The sequence below is a fragment of the Equus quagga genome, chromosome 13 (assembly GCF_021613505.1).
Source record: "Equus quagga isolate Etosha38 chromosome 13, UCLA_HA_Equagga_1.0, whole genome shotgun sequence".
Classification (NCBI taxonomy): Eukaryota; Metazoa; Chordata; class Mammalia; order Perissodactyla; family Equidae; genus Equus; species Equus quagga.
This window is the reverse complement of record NC_060279.1, coordinates 9,448,273-9,474,857: the sequence shown is the minus strand read 5'-3', so window position 1 is coordinate 9,474,857 and position 26,585 is coordinate 9,448,273. Positions and strand designations below refer to the sequence as shown.

Sequence of the window (26,585 nt, the reverse complement as noted above, 5' to 3'; positions counted from 1 at the left end):
GTTTTGGCACTAAGAAACACAATATTTATGAAGCAATACAAAAAAGGAAATTAGGAGAAAGTAGGAATGCCTAGTTGTTGATTTTCCCCACACAGGGCCATTCGTACCTGCATTCTTCATCACTTTTGATGAGGGGATCAGAGCCTACTGTGCCCACCAGGAACTTGGGACTGAGCAAAGGCAGACGAACATGCTGCAGCACCTAGGAGATAATCAACACAAGGGCACGAGCTCCCAACTGCAAGATATTTAAGAGAATACATAACCCATGCTCCCCTATTGTGTTTCCAATTATTTTAGGATTAATTAATAAACGATAAAGTGGGAGGGAAGACATAAATACTAAAACTAAATTTATTCTAACCATCAATTCAGTAATTAGAATAATCAGAAAATTTAAAACACTAGTATCACTTTAGAATGTTACTTTAAGCTTTCAGGAATACATTATAAGCTTCTCTATAACTAGCTTAGACAATGGGACTCTGGTCCAGAATATTCTAGTCCAGAAGAATTAATAATCCAGAAGAATATTCTATTAAATTGCTAAAGACTATAGTCATAAAACAAGAACACTGAATGTTCTGTTTAGTGACCACTTATGCCGCATATCATCCCTTTACTCTCCAAAATGTGGTGGGATTTCCAAGTCATAGGGAAGGGAGGCATGATAATTGCCATCCTTGCTTTCTTTTGTTCATTTTGTACTAGTTAGGTTCTGACTTGTGCTATAGCCCAAACCTAGAGTTGATGCAAAATAAAAAAGAAGCAAAGGAGCAACAAGTGCATAATGATAAACACTTAAAATGCTTCTAAACACTTATTTCCTTGATTATTTGGAAAAAGATGGTCTTTCTTACAGTCTAATATAAGGGACAGTGATAACTTTCTTTTTTGCAAGTCAAATACATATTATTCCATCCAGGACAAAGCAGTTACTTAGAGAAGCATTTCCATCATACCTGGGGCAATTGAGGCCTTCTTTCTTGAATGCTGTATTTGACCCAGGCCATCACTGCATTGAACACCTGTTCTTCACTGCGAACGTTTAGTTCATCACTAGATATTATATCAATGAGTTGATTGGCTGGAAGCAACATGAACTCTTCACTTTCCATCACCTGTTCAAAATTAGGTGAATAAAAGAAAAAACTCTGTGGTCATATTTAATTTATCATCTCAATATTTTTCTTGAGGGTTATGTGGCACAGCTTTATTCCAAAATGGAGGTGAAATTCAAAATAGTACCAGAGGAGAAGAAAAGTTTAAAAAGGGAACAAAGATAGGGTAGAGCACAGAGGATTTTTAGGGCAATGAAATCATGCCATATGACATACTACAATGGTAGATACATGTCATCATACATTTATCAAAACCCAAAGACTATATAACACCAAGAGTGAATCCTACTGTAAATTATGGACTTTGGGTGATAATGAAATGTCAATGAAGGTTCATCGGTTGTAACAAATGTACCTCTGGGGTGGGATATTGATGTCGCGGGAGGTTGTGCATGTGTGGAGACAGGGTATATGGGAACTCTGTACTTTCTGCATAATTTTACTGTGAACCTAAAACTGCTCTAAAAAATAAAGTTTATTAATTTAAAAAAAGGAACAAAGGAGAGTACAGAGAACAATTAAGATTTAGGAAAAATAATAATTTGTGATTCAAGAAATTGAAGAAAAATGACATCTTTTTCCTAAAATGAAGTAAAAAACAATTTATGTTCAAAATCAACTAAACTAATACCAAATTATAACTCTAGAAATATAAGAGGCATGCAAAAAAGTCACGGGGCTTTCAGAGGAAGATTACTTGCTGAAATGGCAGCATCTAGGGCAGAAACACCAAGGGGCCAGTTTAAAAAACGAAGAGGGTGTCAGCAATTCTACAAGGAAGAAAGGATACAATAAGGAGCAGGAGAGTTAGACTCATGAAAACCTCTGAGGACCAAACAACTCTGATATATGTACATCAGTGAGAAACTACAAACATACCAATAATTTACCTTTACCCAAGGCTAGGGAACTGTCAGGATGGAGATGAAATGGCAACAAGGGTATTACCTTGTTGTGCAGTCTGGCCACAAATCCCAAGATCTTGTACCTCTTGTCATCAGCATGTAGAGTCAAAGGGAGGGAGAGGAGGGAAACAGTCACTGCTATACTCCATGTGGTTTGTTCTCCCATTCAGAAGATTGTGCTACATACGGTGTCTATTTGTGCAGGAAGGATGTGGTTAAGAGCTCAGATTCCTACGTGTGACCTCTAATACAGATGCTGTATTCTCTGGGTTATATGCCTGCTGGACAGGGTTATCTTTATGCTCATCAAAAAGTCAGAATATTTAGCAAGATACAAGATACGCCATTTGAGTATTTGATTAAAAATGTTTTTCCCAAGTACATTAGAAAAAAATGCAAATGCTAAAATAAACAGTTAAGGGCTATAAGGTTAGCTATACTTATAGCAGAAAACACTAATGAGTACTTCAATTTTTATGGCACAAGTCTTCAAATCATCTTAGTGAGAGACTTTATGGGATTCAGGAAATTAGATAGGTAACCTTTAAACTCTACCTGAGATTGCTTAGCCAGATAACTTCGTAGTAAGAATGGCTGCTCTATACTCTCTCTGGCAAGGTTAGCAGATGAAAGATTTAGTAAATAAAAATACAGGACATACTTATACTAAAAAATTATTTGTTGTTCATCTGAAATTTAAATTTAACTGGGCACCCCGTATTTTATCTGGCAACCCTATGTTGGGGGTTATAAAGGTAAGGGTTAAATTTGGAGGCTAGCTCCAAGTTAAGTGTGCTGGCCTTCACGGCATGCAAAACTTTAGCCATGGCTATATCTTACTTTCCTCTTATTTTCTTTTCATTCTAGTTTCTTTACTTAAATACAAGTATGGTATCATATATCTTAGTGAAGTGCCTTAACATTCTTTTTGGATCTTTCTCAGAGTATAATTTTTTTTCCCAACTTAGTGATTACAAACCAAATGTTATGTAAATATCAATGATCACCAAGTTTAAAGTTTAATAATAGACCACTATGATATTAACAAGTCACTTACTGGAAACATTAGATGGCAAGGAGATGTGAAAATCTGTGTGAGAAAATATCTGTTTGGCACTAAGAGTAAAGAGTAAAAATAATGCTTTTGATAAAGCCTGGTTAAAATGTCACTTCTTTTTCCACCAACAAGAAAAAGATATCAATGATCTACTGTTAGGGCAATCTAACACTGAAGTCTATTCTTGAACCAATAAGCAGGTTAAGAAAAATGATGCATTAAAGTATCTACTTTTTAAAATAAGAGTTTACAGGAGATGTGAATTTTAAGTCCCACACTATTAATGGTAATGAGCTTACTTTTAGTTTCTTCAGATGAATGTAGATGCAATTTGAAGAATGAATGAAGCTGAAAACAACAAAATGAATAAGCAGTCATCTAGATTTGTTCTAACAGAAGTGAATGGTGAACTCATTGTTGAGTTGAAGGACAATTTTTAAAGATTTTATTTTTCCTTTTTCTCCCCAAAGCCCCGGTACATAGTTGTATATATATTTTTTTCAGTTGTGGGTCCTTCTAGTTGTGGCATGTGGGACGCCGCCTCAGCATGGCTTGATGAGTGGTGCCATGTCTGCGCCCAGGATCCGAACTGGTGAAACCCTGGGCCGCAGAAGCGGAGCGTGCGAACTTAACCACTCGGCCACAAGGCCGGCCCCATGAAAGATAAATTTTAAATTTATGTTTATTGGCAAGAGTAACACTATATGAATTAAGGTAGGTCTAACGGAATAGAAGGAAATTAAATATAGATTTAACTTTAAAAATAATTTAAGTGAGTCATGAGTTTGAAGCCCCAAATAATGACTTTTGCATCTACACAGAATGGTTCCCAGTCTATGAACAGGGGTGAGGTTTTCTCACTGAGATTTCATTATGGGATGAGTCAGGTTCACTTTGGAAGCAGGGTTAGAACCAGAAGAGATTCCAAAACTTTCTCTACTGTTAAGGATATTCTTCAGATATTTGAAACTACTTTAGATCTAAAACACAAGCTTTGGTTAAAGCAGGAAATTTTTAAAAATCAACTTTATTTATTTTAAACATATAGTTCAATGAGTTTTGATAAATGTATATACTCATTAACCATGATGACAATCAAGATATAGAACATTACCATCATGCCAAAAGGCTCTAAAGCAGGGAACTTTTAATCTGGGGTCCAATGACTTTGGCAAATTATTTTGGAAATTCTTAGTGATTGCAAATCTTTATTTTTGGACAGTGGACTTGATATTTGTAAAAAGTGTAAGGAAATTAAGAGTCAAGTCTGGTAAAGAAGGTATGTGAAGAAGTTACATTATTTTGAATGAGAAATCAAGTGTGACTATAAAATATTGACTATTAACTTTAGTGACATACAAACTTCATTTAGTCATGGAGTGTTCCTCTTTTCATATTTAAATTCATGAGAGATATTGATCTGTAGTTTTCTTTTAGTGTCTGTGGTTTCGATATCAGGGTAATTTTGTCCTTATATTTGGCAACCTCCTCCTTTTTTCTGAAAGATTTTGTGTAGGATTAGTATTATTTCTTCCTTAAATGTTTGACAGAATTCACCATCTGGGAATGGCGTTTTAAAATCATAAATTCAATTTTAAATTGATGGCTTTTAAATTATGAATTCAATTTCTTTCAAAGATATAGGGTTGTTCTAGCTTTGTTTCTTCTTGAGTCAGTTTTTGTAATTTGTGTTTTTCAAAGAATTTGTCCATTTCATCTCAGTTGTTCAGTTCAGTGGCAAAATGTTAATAATAATCCCTTATTATCCTTTTTTAATGACTGAGGGATTTGTAGTGATGTCTTCTCTTTTATTTCTGAAACTGGTAATTTGTGTCTTCTTTGTTCTTTTGATCCGTATAGCTAAAGGTTCATAACCATTGATTGATAAAAAAAATTAAAAGAGATTACTTTGTACACCTCTATACAACTAAATTTGAAAACCTAGATGAAACTGATAATTTTCTAGGCAAATATAGTTTATAAAAATTGATCCTAGTAGAGAAAGAAAATTTCATAGAAGAAATAAAGAAAATTATCAATAAACCACTTCACAAAAAAGCACCAAACCTAGACAATTTCACAGGGAAATTCTACCAACTTTCAGAGACAACATAGTCCCAATGTTGTATAAATTGTTTCAAAGCATGGAACATGAAGAAAAACTTCTATCTCATTTTCATGAAGTATAACATTTATATCTAACCTGATAAAGATAGTACAAGAAAATTAAAGACTAATATTGCTTATGAATATTGATATAAAAACACTAAATTTTTTTTTCTTTTGCTGAGGAAGATTTGCCCTGAGCTAACAACCACTGCCAATTTTCCTCTTTTCTTTTTATATGTGAGCCACCACCAAAGCAAGACCACTGACAGACAAGTGGTGTAGGTCTGCAACTTGGGAACCGAACCTAGGCCACTGATGTAGAGTGCAGTGAACTTAACCACTAGGCCACCAGGGCTGGCCTAAAACACTAAATAAAATACTGGTGGGTAGATTCCAATATTACATTAACAGTACACCATGACCAAAAGGTGTATACCAATAATACAAAGATGCTTCAATTTTAGGATTCCATTAATATAATTCATATTAATAACAGGTTTGAGAAGAAAATTAAAGGCCCTGGACAAAGTTCAATACCATTCCTAATAAAAAGCATCCAAGAAAACAGGAATTGTTGGACATGGATACTTCCTTAATATGATAAAATATTCACACCTCAAAGCTAGTATATTACTTAATGGGAAAACACCAGAGGCATTCCTACTAATGCCAGAAACAAAGGAAATATGTCCAATATGTCCATTACTATTTAACATTTTACTGGAATTATTAACTCAAGCAACTAGAGAAAGAAAACAATTAGAGGCATTAACAATTGGAAAAGAAGAAATAAAACTATTGACATACAGATGACATGACAGGATTCTCAGAAAACTCTAGAGAATCAATGGTAAAAGTAACTCAAAGAATAAGACAATTCAGTAAGTAGCTTTCATATATATTAATGAGAAGTGGTTAGAAGATATAATGGAGGAGAGAAACCTATTTACAATGGAAACGAAAAATACACTTAGAAATAAACTTAAGAAAAAATGTATAAAACCTAAATGAAGAAAACTATAAAACACTCATAAGAGACACAAAAATAGAAGTGAAGAAATGGAAAGACACTTCTCATTCTTGGATAGGATAACAATGTCACAAAAATGACTGTTCTTCTTAAGTCAACTTATAAATTAATAGAATCCCAATAAATATACCATCAAGTTTTTTTCTTAGAGCTGGATAAGGTGATATTAAGTTCATTTGGAAAAATGAACATGCAAGAAAGTTAGGGAAACACTGAAAAAAAAGTTTTATGATAGGGGTACTAGCCGTACTATGTATTAAAATATACTACAAAGCCTCAATAATTAAAACATTGTAGAAAATAGTGTGGTACTGGTGGATGGCCCACAATAGAAAGTCCAAAACCAAGCACATACATAAATTTAGTATAAAATAAAGATGTTATCTCAAATCTCTAGGGCAAAGAGAGACGTTTAAATACACAGTATTGAGACTAGACAGCCACTTAGAAAAAGATACTATTAAGTCAACATTTTATACCATACATAAGATAACCTGGGTGTAGGGAAAGCTTTTCAAAGTCTGCCTCAAAATCCAGATGCAATAAAGGAAAAGACTGATACATTTGACAATATTAAAAAAAAACAAGTTTTGCATGACCACAAATACCATAAGCAGAGTTAGAAGGCAATGCAAACTGGGAAAAAAGTTTATAACACGTTTCACAGATAAAAGGCTATCACTGTTAGTATATAGAGAGTTTTAAAACATTGAAGAGAAAAAAGACCAAAAATCTAATAGAAAAATGGACAAAAAATATTAACATTCACAAAAATTATATAAAAATAGCCTTTAAGCATATGAAAGATATTCAACTTTACTTATTTTAAGAGAAATGCAAATTAAAACCATACTGAGATTCTTTTTCTCATCTATTAGACTGGCAAAAATTCAAAAGGCTGACAAGTTATCCTTTTGGTGAGGCTGTGGGCAAACAGTTGCCCTCATATACCACTGGTCAGAATGGTTCTACATCACGTAAAGAGGGGGAATTTGGTGGTATTCAGCAAAATTACATTTACAGCTAATCTTTGGCCCTGCAACCTCATTTCTAGGAATTTATCGTGAAGTTAAACCTCCAACAATAGTGAAATATTCATACACAAGGCTATTCATTGCAGCAGTATTTGTAATGGCAAAATACTGAACACTACTACCTAAATGCTCAAACACAGCAGACTGAGTGAACAAACTGGTACATCCACATAAGGAGAACAATGCAGCTGTGAAGAGAGAACAAGGAAGACCTCTATGAACTAGGATCTCTATGACTGAATTCCAGAATACATTAAGTAAAAGGCAAAGTGTAACAGAGAATACAAAGAATGCTATCTTTTGTGAGGGTAGAAATGGAAATAAGAAAACATACATATAGCTGCTTAATTTTACAAAAGTAAACACAGGAAGGATAAACCAGACTATAAAGCATCAAAATAATAAATGACAACAAAGGACTATAATCCATTGACTAGAATAAGAGTCTATGAGTCAATAATACTAATCAATCAATCAACCAGAACAAGGAAAATTCTTACAGCATTATGTAGATAGAAAAATGGAGCTTTTTTTTTTTTTTTGGTAAATCACCATTTTGCAACCATCATAGTAATAACTGATTCAGGCAGAAATTATCAACGGATGTTAAAATATGTGAGTGAAAGTTTGATGAGGAACAGGATATTTACATGAATTCAAAGCATCTGTCCATAGAAGTTCTTACTAATTACAAAAGGAAAAATAAAAAACTTAATGGAGGAGAAACTTTGGTGACTCCACTTAACTAAGCGATCAAAGTTAACATAACCAGTAATGGAACAAATAGACACGATGACACTGAGAAGGACAAAATATCACTTATGTAGTATTCCTGTCAAAATGTATAACCTGAATCTATGCATGAGGAAACCTCAGACAAGCTCAGACTGAGGAACATTCTATAACATAACTGGCTTAAACTCTTGAAGGTAGAGGAAAGTTCTCCAGATTTTCAAGAACTCAAAAGACAACTAACTACAGTGCATGATCCTGCTCTGGATCCTGGACTGGAAAAAAATTCTTATAAAATACAATACTGGGACAATTGGTGAAACTGGAATATGGACTATGAATTAGATAATAACATTTTTATCAATGTTAAATTTCCTGAATTTGATACGTGAACTGTGGTAAGAGAATTATATATATAAAAAATGTCCTTGGTCTTAGAAAATACACACTGAAATGTTCAGGAATAAAGGAATATGATGAATGCAATATACTCCCAAATTGTTCAGAGAAAAATATATAACAAGAAGAGAATGATAGCAAATGTGGCAAAACGTTAACAACTGGTGAATCTGGGTAGAGGTTATATGAAAGTTTTTTCTTTTTCTCACAATTTCCTGTAAGTTTGAATTTTTTTAAATAAAGTTAAAAACATTTTTCCAATGTGATACATTAAAAAATGGTATCTTGTTTTGATGCTTCTTTAGTTATGTCTAAGGGTGAGTATCATTTCATGTTTATTTTACATTTGAATAACTTTTGTACACATTGCTTATTCATATCCTTTGCCTATTTTTCTATTCTGTTTTTCTTGATTTTTCTCATTGAATTTGTATGAGTTTTATGGGAATTAGTGTTTTTTCTGTCATGTATGCTCCAAATAGGTTTTCCGAGGTTGGTATTGATTTTTTCATTTAGTTTATGGTACTGTTTTTGTTGTTATAAAGAACAAAAATTTTTAATTTTTATGCAATCATTTATGCATCTTCCTTTCTGGCTTCTGGGTTGTATTCTGCTTAAAAAGGCTACTTTTACTCCCAGCTTACTAATGCTATCTTCTAGAACTTTTAGTATTTCATTTTTTTAGGTTTAACTTATTTATCCATTGAGAATTTCATCTGTTTAAAGAGTTTGTTTTTTCCTCCAAATCACCAGTTTTCCTAATTATATTCACAATTCCACTTTCCTCCACTGACTTGAACATCTACGCCCAGACCCTTCTAAGCTCCACTGATCTGTTCCTTCTCTAGAACCAAAATGTTTGTAATATTTTTACTATATCTTAAGGCCAATGGCTCTAATATTAATTTTCAGAAACTTCTTGGCTATTCTAACATATATATACATTTCCTCCTTCTTAAAAAAATCCTTTCCTTTGCATTTCCTGACTCCAGACTTGTGGTTTTCCTCGTCTTCTCTCTAGTTATTCCTAGTTTCCTTTGCCAGCTGCTCTTTTAGTAACCATTCTTCAATACTGGAAAAATTTTAGGGCTCTTCTCCTCTCTCTCCAGTAGGTGATCTCATTGGCATTGACTTTTTTGACCTTGTTTATGGTGCTTTTCTGTTATAAAAATGTTTTAAACTTTTACGCAATCAAATTTATCAATCTCTTCTTTTACAGTTTCTGGGTTATATCCTGCCTAGAAAGAATTAAGACATAGACTCCTAAATTTTAATCTTGGCTTAGCCTCTTTTCTAAGAAACAGACTCATATAAACAGTGGCCTGCTCAATATCTCTATTTAGATATCTCGCAGGCATCTCAATCTGAATATATCTAAACAGAATTCATGATCTTACCTCTTCAAACTACTCCCCTCTCCAGTACATTTGTAGTACAAATTCCCAGAAACGGGATTGCTGAGTCAAAGAGTGTGTGCAGAAAGTGTGTAATTTTGATAGACACTGCCAAATTTCCTCTCAAAGGGGTTTTATAGCTATTTCTCTATGGCCTTATCAACAGGGTGTGCAAGCAAACTTCTGGACATTTATAATTTGATAGATTACAAATTTGTAATCTTATAGATAAAAAATAGTACTTTGGGGCGCTGGCCCAGTGGTGTAGTGGTTACATTCGCATGTTCCACTTTGGTGGCCTGGGGTTCACAGGTTCAGATCCCAGGCACAGACCTAGCACCACTCATTAAGCCACGCTGTGGCAGCATCCCACATAAAAGAGAGGAAGATTGGCACAGATGTTAGCTCAGCAACAATCTTTCTTAAGCAAAAAGAGGTAGATTGGCAACAGATATTAGCTCAGGGCCAGTCTTCCTCAAACACACACAAAATAGTACTTTGGTGTAGTTTTAATTCGTGTTTCAGTAATTATGAACAAACTTGAGCAGATTTTCCTATGTTTAAGGGCAATGTTTCCTGTTTACTTCCCATTTTTCTGTTAGGCCATTGGTCCAGGTTATTGACCAAGTGGAGCTCTTTGTGTATTAAGGAGATTACTGTCTATGATATGAGTTGCAAATATTTTCCCCCAGTTTGTCTTTGACTTTTATCTTGCTATTGTTGTTTTGTTTCACCATGCAGAAATTTTTAATTTTTATGTAGTCAAATCTATCAATATTTTCTTCTATGCCTTCTGGGTTAGTCAATTAGAAAGGCCTTATTTGCCTAAAGATTTTAAAAGAATTGCTTTATGTCATCTTCTAATATTTTCATGGTTTCATTTTGCATTTTTAAATCTTTGATCCATTGGAGGTTACCCTGGTGGACAGAAGAGTGATATTAAAGTATAAAATGGACCATGTCTTTCCTTGGCTTACAACTCTTTAATAGTTTTCTATTGCTCTTGAGATTAAATTTCAAATTCTTAACATGGTCTATTAAGTCAACTGTGATCTGGCTCTGTTCTTTCTGTAAAATCACTATGTAACATCCTCCCTTTTGCTTTCTGGATCTCACTGGGTTTCTTCTAGTTCCTCAAACCAGTTATGTTTCTTCATGTCTCAGAATTTTGCATAAGTTGTTCCAGAACCAAAGCTGAATCTCTCTCTAATACACTGTTAAATCATCCAGGGATGCTTCTTTGTAGCACCTATGAACTGTAATTAATTACTTGTGTAATTATGCATTTAAAGGCTATCTTCCCTGCTAGATTGTAAACTCCATGAGAAGAGACACTCTAGGTGTCTTGTTCACTGCTGTAGCCTCTGGCCAAGCATAGCTTTGCAAATACTTATTAAATGAACGAATGAATGAAAAATAACAGGTTTAACGAAAAATTCTTTTGATAATATCTAATTTCATTTTTTCTGATTATTAGTTCATCAAATAACCTCTAATCTATAATTCGTTCTGATGAACAATCCATATAATCAGGAAGGAAATACTTCATGCAATCAGACATAGAGCTCCTTAAGAATTAACAAACTGTATTCTAGCTTATAAATTAGCTTTTTATGAAGATCGCTAGGGAGAATCAATCTCTAAACTTTAACTTCTGCTGATAGAACACAAAATTGGTCTCTAAAACAAAAACCAGGCTTAGAATTTATAACAATTTATTTCTCTGATGAGTTAGAATCAGCAATAAATACCTAAGCAGATATGTGTTAGTTAGCAGAATGTGAACCCCCAGTCTTTGCTGACAAATACATTATGAACGCATTCAAACACCAAGTACAACTTACCTCTTGAAAGTTATGTTGAGTGAACTTGTCTGCTATCCTTAGCAACTCACGACACGAATGTGTGTCAGCAAAAGCCCGGATGCCAAGGCAGTTAGAAGGATCTAACTGTCTCTTTAAGAATTCACAGCAGGCTTCCTGTATTTCTGCCAGCTGGAGGAGGCATGCGGCTGGCAGAAGGGTCTGAACATTGCCCTCTTCCACTGTTATCTGGGAGGTATATGCAAAGTCAATCAGTAGTTCCATAGCCCTCTCATCTATGTCTCGGATCACTACTTCTGTCTGACGGCTCTCTGCCAATTCTCCTGTAAACATAGCTCGGAAATAGGGACTACAGGCTGACAGAATGACTCGATGGGCATATATCTTCTTAGCGCCCACAACTAGCACCACATCGCACAGCTCCCGGTGCTTTCTCAGAAGGTTAATCACTTCCAAGGTTTGTCGAGGGTGCTTGTCTGAGATATAGGGCATGCGGGCAGGCTGGGGAACCCCTTCTGGCAGTTTGTTGGGGTCTCCAAGGGTGCAGCGGCTTGTTACATCCATTCCAGTCTCTCCTGGTCGAATGTTGGTACACCTGCAGAATGGGGGCAGGGAAGAGAAGAGAAGATGGCAATATTATTAGAAGCTCACTCTTGCCATAAAGGGTCAAGAGACGGGGAAAGGTGCAGGTAACCAAAAGAGAGAACTAGGGCCCCAAAGAGCTCCCTTTCTAAGAACTCTAGAACTCATAAACTTCCTTAAAGTCTCTTGAAGAATGAACAGTATGAATTCCAAGTCAGAGCCCTTTCACTATGCACTCCCATAAAATAAGGGACAATTCCTTTCTCATGTCAGAAATAGACTAGACTGTCTCAGGCCACATCTTTTACAATTGCCTGCAATACATTAATACAAATTTATTTAAAAAATCTGTAAATTATTCTCTTTCTGCACAAAACATTCCTATAGACTTTAATTCCTTAATCTAGTTTAACCAAAGTCTTGATATTTGTTATTTTTCTAAAATACAGAAATGTTTCTTTCTCATTATCGCTGGGTGATATTTTAAATTTCTCTAAGGTTTAGCACAAAATCTATAAAATATAGCTCATGTTGCATGAAAAGATCAGAAGGAAAACAGGCCAGGGTCCAAAAAGTTAACTTTATATTTTTCCTTCATTCTAAGATGCATAGTTTTCAGTTTATATAGTCAATCACAATGGTTCTAAAGAAGTAAAAAACAAAAGGAAAGAAAAAATCACAAGCATAGGTTACAAAAAGTAGTGTGTCACTGGGATGCTATGGATAATTGCTGAGGGCCAGACATAATTCAGAGGATCCTTCAGTCTATGAGAGAGGAAAGCTCAGAATCAAACTTTGTGATATTGAAGAAAACTGAGGTATCAATTATATGGATAAATATGGGCTATACTGTCAGCTAGTAAGAAAAGTTTTGCATACATTTAATGCAACATTTACATTTCTAAAAAGTTATTAAATCAACTGTGTATCTTATAAGCAAGGAAATATAGTAAATAACTATGTAGTTAATCACATTAGTTTGTTCCTAAAAGGGGAAAGAACCAAATCAAATATTTTAGAAGCCATTCACAGGGAGAAATGAAGAATTAAAATTACTTCCCCTGCATAAGTTGGACTAAGTCAAACCACAGATGTCTTAAAATATTTACCGCATCTTAAATTGAGATTTCTTTTTGGCCCCCAAGTCTAACAGGTCTGATCCTTGGGTACTATGGCTATTCTGGTATTATAATTTTGATATTTATTTAGAGTGTTTATAGCTATAGGTAGCATAAAGTTTCAAAGCACACTCTAGAATCAGATGGACCTGGATTGAAATCCTAGTACTGACAATTACTGGACAAGTTACTTTTCATCTCTAATCCCCAGTTTCTTTAGCTCTAAAATGAGTAAGTATTTACCTAAGGCAAAGATTAAAGGAGACAATGTATATGAAGGCTTTTAGTTCAGTGCTTGCCACAAATTAACCATTTTAAATTGTAGCTATTATAGTAACAGAACTATCTACATCCCTTTCAGATAAGGTGGTTATGCTTATCCATATTAAAAATCAAGTCTAAGTTAATGTTTCAATTAATATTTAAATGAATTTTGAATTAATGATAACAAGTCTGGATTGAAGTTTATCTTTACTTAGAAATTCTTTCTTCACAGTTTACAAACAGTAAAGTGGTAAGGAAAATGGCAGGTGAAATATTTATTTATTTAGCAGGATTCTTAAGAGTCTCCAGAAAAAGATTTTGTTAGACTAATTTGGGGCTAGAGATACTAAATCTGAATAATAAGCTTCATTTGTTTAAAAGTGCTATATGTGTCCAATTGCTCACTGATCAGAATCAGTGAAGTTTTACTATAACTACAAAAGAAATGTAGAGATACCTATATAGACAGTCCTCACTTTACAAACTGTTTTCTAAAAGTTTACTTTTATATTGGCTGTTTGGAGGTTCGTATTTTTCTATAGTAAGAGTGCTGTAAAGGGGGGCCAGGTTTAGTTGTAAAACTAATTCAGTTCATCAAAAGCAGCACTAAAAAATGAAACAGAAGAAAAAATATTGGCAAACATTCCATTTAGGTAAGTATGTTTCAATTGTGTGTGTGTGTGTACACAAATAAATTCATATATATTTGTATAACTGGGTCCCTTCATAAGCTGTAGGTTTTATCAAAAAAGTTTAAAGGCCACTGACATAGAGTTCTGACCTGAGTTTTGAAGTTCCAAGTCACAAGGGCCAAGAGGTAGAAGGAGAAGGAAAGAATATCTCTCATTTTGGGATTGCTCTAAGATTTGTTGTTGCTGTTTTTTGGTGGCTTTTGGGTGGGGTGATGGCTGTAGCTTAGGGAGCTACTCGTGTATATAGACTTTGGAAGTCTGTAATTTGGGCATCTCCTATATATTTAAGTATGTGTTACCTGAACGGTGTTAAATGACACACTCTTGAGAGGCTATAATAATTCTTTTCCTTTAAAAAGGGAGATGAAACAAGGGGGGGGGATCTATAAATTTCTTAAATTTGATAAACACTGCATTATAGGATCAGGGTATACATGTAAGTGTTTGAATATTTTACAGGTTGATGTTCTCCACAAGTCTTTAAATATGAAAACTGCCCTTTCTTGATTGGCATAATCTGTGATCCAGCTTGAAGAGTGGAGATGTAGGCTTGGAACAGAATGGATCATCAGATCATCTAACGTAATACTCTCCTTTAACAGAAGAAGAAGCTGATTTGGTTAGGTGACTTGCTCAAAATCATGAAGCTTTCAGTAGTAGAGCAGATCTCCTGAAGCTTTTGGATAAACTACAGCTGTCTCCTGAAGTACTGCAAATATTCAATAACTCTTCTTCATGTGAATGCTGGGGGTGGCAGTGGTAGGATTATTTAACAATTCAAAATAAGATTTTGTTTTTTTTCTTATGGATTATCCAAATTTCTATACAACTCTTTTTTTAAAGCTCAGGAACCTGCACTAATGTAGATTTTTTGGATCCAGTCATCATAAAGAACATACCGGTGAACTATCGGAAGAGCCAAGTAACTTGGTAAAAATGCCTACAAAGTGAATTTCAGGTTTAAGAAAGTAAGTATAACAATAACAAAATTGAACCTAAGTCTTTTCTAGCTAAACATAACTGGGATGGTCTAAGAAATTTTCAGAATTATCTTTAAATATTTCTAAAATATAGTCAAGTTTATTACCTTTTCAAAAGTTATTCTAGATAATATATGAGAAACAAATTTATACCTTATATTCATATTTCATATGTAGAAATTCAGGTGCTAACTTACCAGGTAAATGCCACAAACTTAAATTATTGACAAATAATTAGAACTAAGATATCTGGATTTTCATAATCATCACACTGTATCTATCAACATGCAGAGAAAAGAGAGAATCTATGCCTCTCAGTTAAGATGGTAATTATTCTTTTAACATAACAAATATTTACTAACTGCATATAATTTATAAAGTATTTAGTTATGAACTGAGGAAAATCAAAGGAATATAAAGAGGCAATCAGGAAAACTAATTATCTAGAAGAAAAGATACATGAATAACCAGAAAGAGGGCAACTAGGATAAAAAGTGTGGTTCAGAAAGGCAAAATTTGTCAAGTATTTGTTTATACTGGAAAGATCCTAGATGTGACTGGATCTCATCCTAGATGAGCAGTCAGGTTGCTACATAGGTGTGTATTTTCTTGTGAAGTAGGAATATTACATTGGGTTTTTCTGGAGCTTTGGTGAAATATCCTACACCCATGCTCCACATCATTATATTTCTATTTCTGATTCTATACTCACTAAGCAGTCTTCTACTAAATAATCTTTCCAAAGTTATTACGTTATTTAAAAGGGAGGTAGGTGACTCCAGCACTCTGATCACTGGGTTTTAGGCCAGCTTCATGTGTGTCTCAGAGACTAATCATCTATAACTAGATTGAGATAGTCTAACATCCGTCCTGCAAGGGATGGTATCAGTTTACTACCCCCAAAGCTGTAGCACCGATGAGAACTACAGTAGTATAATAAAGTCCTAGTGTTGGAAGAGTCCCCTGGGAAGGAGAGGAGAATCTAAAAGGACATTTTGGGAAGAAGAAACCAGATTAACACTACAAAGGCATAACCAGAAAACAAAGAACATGATTATTCCTTTCTCCAATAGCAACTTGTTTTCCCAAAGTACTTATAAATTCGATCTTTTTATGTTTGTCCTCAGCTCACAGGTGATTCTGTATTCTAGAGTACAAGCTCTTCATAATTCCTGACATCTGGAAGAAACAGCACTGTTTATGCTTGACAATTTAACGACTGAAACATAAAGCTGAGCAGTTAAAGGATAATTTTTACCACCCACATAAACAATCAAGTAAGCTTTTAACCACGGAGCTTAATGGCACCTGTACACAGTAGATGCTGAAAGAATAAACTGCAAGTTAACGGTGGTACAATTAAGCTTCTTTAAAAAAGAATCATCCTTAAAGACAAGCCCAATTCAAAAATCCCTATTATAATACTGACATTGCAGATTGAAATTGAAGCCTTTTTGTTGCAACCTTAATTATGTACATAAAGATGGTACTGTTGAATCGGATATAAACAACTTTTTATTTCACCTATGTACAATATGGAAGCTAATTTCTAAATATCTACTTTTTTCTTTTAAAAGTATACTATAGCAAAAAAAACCTGTTCTTTATTATTGCATTAGTATAGATTCTGACTTTCACAAATGGGTTCTTCCTATACTCACTAACTGTGGTTTGCAAACTTGGAAGGAATTCTTTTATATATGATCATCCTCCAAAGTTCTGTCCTCTCTGCTCTCTATACAGATTCTTGGGAGAGCTCATCTAATCTCCTGGTTCCCATCCCCCATATGCGAAAGGATCTTTATCTCCTACCTGGATAAGTTCTGAAATTGGATCCATATGAATGTCTCATCATCACTCAAACTCAATATATCTCAATGATAGATCTAAAACGGACTCCTTGATTCTCTACCTTCCCCTACATGTCTCTTCTCTAGTCTTCCCTAGATGAATAAAAGACAATTTCATTCTTCTAGTCACTCATATCACAAATCTTGGAGCTCCTTTCCTTCCACACACCCTCAAACTCAATCCATCGGCAATTTCCTGTCATTCTACCTCCAAATAATATGTGGAATCCAGCTATTTCTCTACATCTCCAACAGCCTCACTCTAATTCAGGCTATCCTTACACCTTTTTTATATTATATATATTTCAATGGCAGTGGCCAATGAAAGTGAAGAAAGAGACAGCAAGTATGAAGTATTTCTAGAAAGAAGGTTGACGGTGAAAAGAAGACACATACAGTACTATGTCTGCTTAAAGAGGGGAAAGACTGGAAAATGATTATATGCTGATGCGAAGAACCAGAGGAGGGAGAAGTTTAAAAGTGTAAGTAAAGTGGGAGAGAATAAATGACGCAGCAAGACGCTTGAAGAGTGGGAGTATACAGAACCAAAATACACAGGAATGGATCTTAGACAAAAGGAAGAAAGGCTCACCGCAAGAGATCAGAGTAAGGGAGTGGGAGGGAAGATAACATGGAAACATACATTTATTTTGGGGTAAGGAGGCATCAGGAGCTTCGAGAAGTTCATACATGCTGGTCTCTTATTTTTTCTGTGAAGTTGGGAGTCGGGGTGATATCTTTGTGTGCTGCGAGTGAGTGCAGTGGTAACAGGATCACGAGAAGAATGAGTAAGGATGTGAAATAGTTGCTGTGAGGAATGAGTAAGCATTGACTAGGGACTCAGAGAAACACTGTTGGCCCGAATGATATTAAAGACTCTAAATATAGTAGTATGAATTCCCAGTGGCTGGTTTTATCTAGCAGTAATCAATAGCCCAAAGCAGAGAATATAAATGCCTGTATTAATCTACAGTTGGGAAACACCATGGACAAACCAGGGAGTTGAGTGACGGCCAGAAAATGGTTGAAGTGGCTGTGGAAGTGAACTGTGTGAAAACAGAGGGGGTAAAGGCACATTGATTTTGACTGTATCAAAGAACTGACAGAGTGGTCATTCAAGAGGTTATGGTCAGCAAACAAGTTATTGGGGGGGCTGGCTGGTGGGGTGGTGGTTAAGTTTGTGTGTTCCACTTTGGTGGCCCTGGGTTCACCAGATCAGATCCCGGGTGTGGACCTATGCATCGCTTATCAAGCCATGATGTGGCAGGTGTCCCACATATAAAAGAGGAAGACAGGCGGCTGATGTTAGCTCAGGGCTACTCTTCCTCAAAAATAAAATAAAATAAAAAGTTATTAGGACCTATGATTTCAGAGAGATTTTTTTCTGAGTGATAGTAGAAATGAACTGTTGAAGTAAGTGATGGTGAAAGTCACAAGAATTTAGGAAGTCAAGGAAATCCAGGCTAGGTAAATGGATGGGTCATTCCCATGAATATTGATATCTCCTAAAACAATAGTGAGGAGAATAATGAAATCATGTGCATATAGGGAGCAAAAACCAAAGAACAAGTCAAATATCTTAAATATACTTCACGTTTACCAAAGGAATGTTATAATTTTTGGTACCTCCCTAAGTAAATAACATTTCCACCCACCCCAAATATGTGAGTCAACTTCAAATTTCAGGGCTATCATGTCACATATTCCTTAGATCTTCTTCTCAAAAAGTACTACTCTTAATTGAGGAAAGAGTCATTTTCTGTAAGTGGCTAAGATAATTTGAAATCAAGCACAAAAAAAGTTTAGAAAACATAGTATCTGCTTCTAAAGCAGTTATAATCAAGTTTTATCTTAGTCCAAAGACCTGCAGAATCTTTCCTTAGCCTGGAATTGTGCTCCCATCTAAATGAACATCTCTCCTTTTATACTTCAAAAACTTTGTTTTAATTTGGAAATGAATAGCCTGCTCTTAAAAAAAAAGACTCAGCCAAATTGACCCTTATTCAAAGTCCTAAACACACTTGAATAGAGAGAGCTAAAGATCTGAGTATACAACTCCCTAAGGAAATAACATCTGAAAGTGCCAGTTCTGCTTATTAGAAAGGCACCCTCTAGGCACTACATTCCATACCTGGTTCCATCCCCGAAAGCCAAGCTGTTAACCTCTTAATCTGTAAATAGGCCATGAAAGCTTCAGCCCCAAGACATCTCATGACTCCTTATTGTATAAAATGAGTGTCAGCATCTGTGCCTTGGCCCACCAATCAATGCAAGATGAAGGAGGAAGGGCAAATGGCCATGCAAGCAAGCTGGTCTCCCTTTATGTCAGGAAAGCAAAGCCTTCCTGGGATACCTCTCAGTAACTTCCACGGACATCTCACTGGCAGCACTGTGTTACACAGCCATCCCAAAATGCATAGAAGATTAAGATATCAAGCATAATATTTAATTTTCTTGTGTCTATACAGTAGAGGGAGGAAAGGAAGGAGAGGTGTTGAGCGAGCCAATCTTCAGCGCATGCCACACCAAGGAACAGCCAAACCAAGCAGGTATATGTTATACTACTATTTTTAAGCATACCTTTTAGATTGACTAGAATAAACAGGAAATTCTAAAGATATGAGAGCTGAATGGGATTTTTTTGTCTTTTGAAGTTGAACTCAAGGAGAAGCTCATCTGATCTTCACCGTGACTGAAAATTATCAACAAAAACTCTAGATACAGTTAAATAAAACAAGACCCAAAGAACCTAAAGCTTCTTACCCATTTTAGAATCTTTACTTGAAGGCTCTACCTTAAACATCCTGGGACTCCCCGGGTTCTGTCTTTGGCATCCTCCTTTTCTGTTCTACCCTCACTCATGTCTACAACTTCAAGAACCTTCTGCATACTGATGACTCACGATTTTTTTTTTTATCTTCAGCCCAAACCGCTCTTCTGCCCCAGACCCACATTCCAATTACATGCTAGCTCTCTCTATCTGGGTGTTTCCTAGACAGAATAATCTTAAGGTGCGAGAAAGAGAATCTATTCTTGGCTTACTGAAACCTGTTCTTCTTCCTGTATTTTTGATCTCATCACATCAGCACGTAGTTTCCCAAGCGGAAACCTTTGGAGTCATTTATATCATTACTTCCTCAAATCCTTTTGATTTTACTGTTAAACAAACACTCAATTCCATCCTCTCCTCTCAATCCCCAATACCATAGATCTACTTCAGGACCTCATCAGCTTTCATCTAAACTACCACAATTCCTTTAAACTAGTTTCTTTGCCATCAATTTCTTCCCTTTTTTCTAGTCCACACCCTACCTTCCTAAATATCAGCCCAAAGAACAAATCTAACCTGTATAACAATGTCCATAGGCTCTTAAATACCTAAAGGCTAAAGCCAAACTCTTTCCCATGGTTGTAGCCTCATCGCCCGTATTTTTTCTCCCTTTCCCCTTCTTATTCTGTCACATTCTCTACATTCCAGATATACTTACGATTCCATACATCTCATATACTTCCAGGTCTTGGTGTCTTTTTTTTGGTACAGCTGTTCCTTCTGTTTATGGTGTCTTTTATTATCTTTCTTCTTTAAATTTTTATCCTTTAAAGTACATTCTTTAAAGCAAATTCTCACTCTCTCTAGAAGACACAACTTAAATATCACCATCTCTATGAAGCTTTCCTCATCTCCTCAGAGCAGAGGTTCCTTCCTCCATGTTTTACATCCCTATTAAAATCCTGTTCTTGTTGTATTATGGTGTCTGTTTACATGTCTTTCCATCACTTCATCTGTATATATGCAGTATACAGGTAAAGAACAAGTACTATATAAATGTTTGATGAATGAATAAACCAATTCCTAATAAAATCAGGCTCAGTTTCCTGTTTATATATTTAAGGAAAGATAGAAGAATTACATTGCAAATGTTTTAGCGTCTCTAAATGAAATAAATGGTTAAAAAATAATATCTTGGGAAACAGGCACTCTGTTGGTAGGCTGTAGAATGGTACAATCTCTAAGGAGGGGATTTGTCAATATCTACCAAAATTTTAAAATGAACATACTTTGTGGGCAATTTTGCACCTACAAATTTATTCTATGCTTACACATCTGGGCAAAAACCATCTACAAGGATATTCGTTATAGAATGAGTTGTAGCAGCAAAACATCTGAAATAACTTAAAAGTCTCTCAAAAGGACTGGTTAACTATGGTACCTAAAGACAATGGAATACTATGTAACTATTAAAAAGAATAAGGTGGGTCTATATGTATTTGTCACAATCTACAAGATAATTTGTGAAGTGAAAAAAGAAAGATACAGAAGAATACACATGATATGCTTTAAATTTTAAAAAAGGGGAGATAGTCTATATATGCTTGTATATGCAGTACAATGTCTGTGAAAGAAGGCATAAGAAACTGTTTTACAGGGGTTCCCTCTGGAGAGGAAAACTGGGAGCTGGGGTCAGCACTGGGAGACTTACTTTTCATTGACTATCCTATTTTACCTTTAAATTTTGTATCACGTACACATAATAGCTAGTTAAATAAATGAATGAAGCTTTACTAGTAAAACGCCAATCAATTTCATAAAACTTTATAACTAAGCATTAGAATACCTTTAACAACAATTTTCAATCTTGTCTTGTTTATAGTTTTTTTTTTCTTTTTTTGTAGAGTAAAAGTGTGCAGAACCATTCAGTCATTCAAACAATTATTCAGTGATCATTAGGTGCCAGGGATGCAAAGATATAGAAGACTCAGAGCTCATGCTCTAGTAGGGAGAATGAACATGGAACATTATGTCAAATAATCTCGATATAAAGAGTTACTTCTCATTCAAAGCTTCTCCAATAGCTAAGAATAAACCCAACATTACTTTCCAGATATTGCCTTCTAGGTTGCAGCAGCAAGAATGATAGCCCAACAAGGAAAGGTAGGGAAGTATGACCATGACTTAATGTAGGCAGCAAGTAAAAGTAAAACCAGAGAGCAATGGGTAGGCCAGGCTCTGGCCAAGTGAGGGGGATGAAGAAAGAGCTGTACCTAACAATTAATGGCACCAAAAGTCTCCAACACTATTTTGAATAACTAGTGGTATTACATAATAGAGCAAGAAAAGAAAAAAGGGTAGGTATGAGTGATTAGCGAATATTTTATATAGAAATTACTGATAAACCAAAAACATTCCTACGCTGTGCCTTCTCTTTCTAAAAAATAATATGTTCTTATTTTAGCAATTACATAAGATATGACATTTATGGAAGCTAAGGATGAAAAGCAATCAGTGGTTTTTTGCAATCATGTTAAAAGTTGATGTGATGAAGCATTTAATATATGTATTGTTAACTTCACATATTTTCAGTCAAATGTTATTCCTACTGTAGAGTAAGATATAAATAAGATAATGGCATTCTTACATCCAAAACATCTTTTCATCTGGGGATATAAAGTATTTGCAAGCATTCATTAATTTCCAATATCCTGGTCAGATACAATACAGAATTAAACTGGGGCACAGAGAAGATGAACAGCTCAAGGTCAATTAAAAAATCAGTAACAGATCTGGAAAAAGATATATATTCTCGTTCTTGCTTTTGGTTCTAAGTCATACTCCCATCATAAAATGTTTCTTCTCTTAAAAGGGCATGCCAGAGCTGTTTATCTGTGATGTTGAATAACAAATGATTAAATACAGTTCAATCAATGTAAAATGAGTTTTAAAAATGAAGAAATAAAACTGGGCTGATTTTGTTTCAACAACAATTTTAGTCCTATTTGTTAGAACAGATTGAGAAAGAGCCTTACTGAATTCTGGGGATGGGATGGCCTATAATTGTCTATATTTTCCCACTATTGTTGTATTTTTCCACATACTAAGTTATAATGTCCAATGCCTTTTTTAGTCCTAAAACAATATTCTCTGCAATGCAGCTACTTTGACAGAACAAATGTATTATTGAACATCAATGAAATAATCAAAATCATAATTAGACATTCAGTACAGTGTATTATAAATAATCATTATTCTTATATGGCAACAGAACCCTCTACATTCTATAAGGAATTGAAGACTATAATAAATCCAAATAGTAGCATAATACACTTAGAGACTATTACAAAAAATTACTAAGCAAAAAGGAAAATTTAAATGTTAACAATTACATAAAATTCATAGCACTCTTTATAAATCTAAGTTCTATATTTTACTCTATTAAAAAAGCTATTAATTCCTGATATTACTTTTGATTTATTTTAGAACAGGACTCATTAGTTCCAAGCAGAATTTGGTAAGATTTGAAAACTTCAAAAAAAAAAAAAATTTAAACGAAGCCCTGAATTATTACGTGCTGAATTTCAGTCAGTGAAACCGAAGATTTTCTTCCTAAATGCCTACCTGCGCATTGGCTTTCCTTCCATGCACCATGAAAAGTACCCTTCACCACACTCTAAAGCCGAACCTAAGACAACAGAAAAGCAGTAACTTAATAAAAACTATTTCTGATCCTTCCAGTGACAATCTCTATAGAATCATTTCGTTCAGCGGTAAAAAATTTTATATCCTACTATACCACAGGCCTTTTGCAGATGCACAATCATAACCTTTACCTATAAGATGACTGTCCTTACTCTAAATGCTAAAACGATTGTACGTGAGGGGGAGCAAAGGGCGCCGTTTAGGTTAGTCTTGTCTCTCTTCAAAAAGTGCTTGGCGACATTTAACTTTGACTTCACCATCATGTATACCTACAGAGCATTCACCAGATACCCACAGCAGTACAACAAGATAGATCGGATAGGGAACATGCTGGTGTCGCAAGGGATCTGAAAGCTGTTAACTTGTCCCGAAGTGACAGGAGCAGGAGGAAGTATTTGCCTTTAAAAACAAACAACTCCGCTTCCGACGGACCGGGCAGCTCGAACAGGGCAGAGAAACTAGGGCTCCAGACTAGCATTCTCTTTGTGAGCCCTCCTCTCAGTCCCTGAAACAAAGTCCACCACCCACTTGGCAGGATCTCGCTAGGACCCGAGGGTGAAATGGGACGCACGTACCCATTTCCTTTCCCCGAATTCCAACCTCTGTCTGGGAAAGCTGTCCAGGCTGCGGAACCCCAGAGCCCCCAGGCAGAGCAGCCCAGCCCCTTCCCCGGCCCCGGGGTAGGGCTGTCAGCCAGTCGTAGTGCAGTCTGGTGCCCCGTGAGGCCCAGTCCCAGCGCCCCAGCAGCCCCTTGTCGCCGCTGACTGACAGGCAGCGGGCAAAGCACGGCTCCTACCCTACCGGGCAGCTCGCTAACTTGGGACCGCAGATTTGCAAAGCGAGCCTCGGGCGCTGTCCGCTGTCCCGTGCTCCGCGGCGGCTAACTCACCGGCTCTGACACTTTCTTCTGTGCCGCAGCCTCCCCCGCCTCCTCCACCTGCCGCCCGCTCTCTGCCTCCTCCTCGGCCGCCGCTAGCGCACGCAGGATGCCGCTCCTCGAACTATTTCCTCCCCACCCCTTTCCCCTCTTCAGCAGCAGGAAGTGGTCCTGTTCCTAAATCGTTCCCCTTGGAACCCACATATCCTGCCAAGAGGTTCCGGGGCGGCTCAGAAAGTAGCCGGGTCCTTTGCTGGAGGTTCGGGTAATCTCAAATACTGCCTGTTCTCGTATGCAGTTCCTTGTATTCCGAGGGTGACCACTTGGCGAGTTCACTGCTGAACTGGCCGTAGTTGAATACTGAAGCTTCCTCCTTTCTTCTTTGTTTTCCCCACCAGAAGGCAATAGAAAGATAGGACTAGTCACGGAATTTTTATTTATTTGTAGCCAGTGGGTCTCCTCTTGGCACAATCTTGCCCCTACTTGTAGATTGAATGATTGATGCATGCATACATGGGGTCCACACATATTTATTAGGCCCCTACTATGTGCAAGCTGCTGAGGATACACAGCCGAATCAGGAATAGACCCAATCTTCCAGATTTCTCACAGTGTAGTTTTCAAGACGTCAGGGTTTTATCTAGGATTCTGAGGCTTTGCTAGCTTGCTAAGCTTTCACTTAGTATTCACCACCAGACACTTCACCAAACACTTTTGTGAACTCACTTTAGTATTAGGGCGAAACATTCCTTTTCAATTTGTCGTTTCTCCCATTTTCCTATGGCACACAGCCACCTGATTTTTAGTATATATTTAAAAAACAAACAAGTGGTAGGGTAGGGCATACCATATCAGTAATATCAGTGAAAGGCTACTGCTTTCCTGATGACTGTCCTGGGCTAGGGATGAACTTAACCAAATTTTCTTTAGCTGTTTTTCATGTAGGATCTACACAGGTGCGTCCAGTTGTTTCTGAAAGGGAAAGATGACCTTTTGTTAATTAGCTTGTAGTGGGAAATGCATGACCTTCAGATCCAGACACTGATAGTTTCAAATCCTAGTCTTGTGACTGACTAGCTTTGTGATCTTGGTCAAATTTCTTAATCTCTTAAACATTAGTTTCCTTTATGTAAAAGGGAAATAATACCATTTTTTATAAAATTTTCTGAGAAGTAAATTATAATGAAGATCACATTGTGTGTTTGGCACTTAGTAGGAACTCAACAAATGTCAGTTTTCTCTCTTCCTCCTGTCCTACTTATTTAAATGGACTCACTTATTAATTGAACACTTATTGTGTGCCAAGTACTACAGTAGGCTTTGGAATTACAGTTGTGAATGAGATAGACAACACCCTGAAGCTCTAGTGATCATTTATGTGGTTATGGTGGTTGACTTTCCAATGTCTTTTTCATTATGAGTAATTGGTCTAAACCATCTCCATGCAAATGATCCAATATGACTGATGGGAAATCAGAGGAAATCTAATGGGCACTGTGGGGAAAGAATTCCTAGCATTTTTAGATGAGATGCAGGAAGAGATAGTATCTTTTCCCTGTGGCCATTGTTGTGTCTGGATGTGACATCTAGAACCATTGCAACCATTTTGCAACCACGAGGGAAGCCAGAGGAGAATAAAGCTAGACAATAAGGATGGTAGACCAGAGAGACTGAAAGAATTTGGATCCTTGAATGTCATTTTAAAAATATTCATTCTCTTTCACCCAGAAACTTCTCTATTGTTGGACTTCGAGTTATGTGAGATAATAAATTTCATATTTTTAAGTGACTTTGGGGTTTCTATTACCTGCAGCCAGTAGCACACTAATTTGTCTAAAAGGATATAGACAATAAACAAGTAAAAATTAGCAAAATAATTTCAGTGGCAAGTGCTATCCAGGAAGGAGATAAACAGGGTGACGTTATAGAGAGTAGCTAGTTGGGGAAAGAGAGCCTACTTTAAATGGCACGATCAGAGAAGTGCTCCCTGAAGAGGTAGGTTGAGACCTGAAAGATTTCCACCAGTCCAGGTCGAAAGCTGGGAGAAGAGTGTTTCAGATAGAGTGAATAGCAAGGGGAAAGGACCTGAGGCATAAATAAGCTTGTCCTGTTCAAGGAACATAAAAAAGGATCAGTGTGGCTA

At 36.0% G+C, this 26,585-nt stretch overlaps 1 protein-coding gene across 2 annotated transcripts in view; it reads right to left on the bottom strand.

Moving 5' to 3' along the window:
* Positions 1-24,577, bottom strand: part of KLHL20 (kelch like family member 20) — a 56,009-nt gene extending 31,432 nt beyond the window's left edge. Inside the window, exons 1-5 of one of the 2 annotated variants that reach the window (XM_046683564.1) lie at positions 24,455-24,577; positions 23,485-23,548; positions 11,626-12,199; positions 963-1,121; positions 108-202 (exon numbers count right to left, since the gene is read on the bottom strand). In XM_046683564.1, the coding sequence (XP_046539520.1) occupies positions 108-202; positions 963-1,121; positions 11,626-12,199; positions 23,485-23,507 (851 nt within the window). In that variant the 5' untranslated portion in view covers positions 23,508-23,548; positions 24,455-24,577. The remainder of the gene's footprint in view (positions 1-107; positions 203-962; positions 1,122-11,625; positions 12,200-23,484; positions 23,549-24,454) is intronic. The other variant, XM_046683565.1, reaches the window with a different exon arrangement.
* Between the last annotated feature and the right edge of the window lie 2,008 nt (positions 24,578-26,585).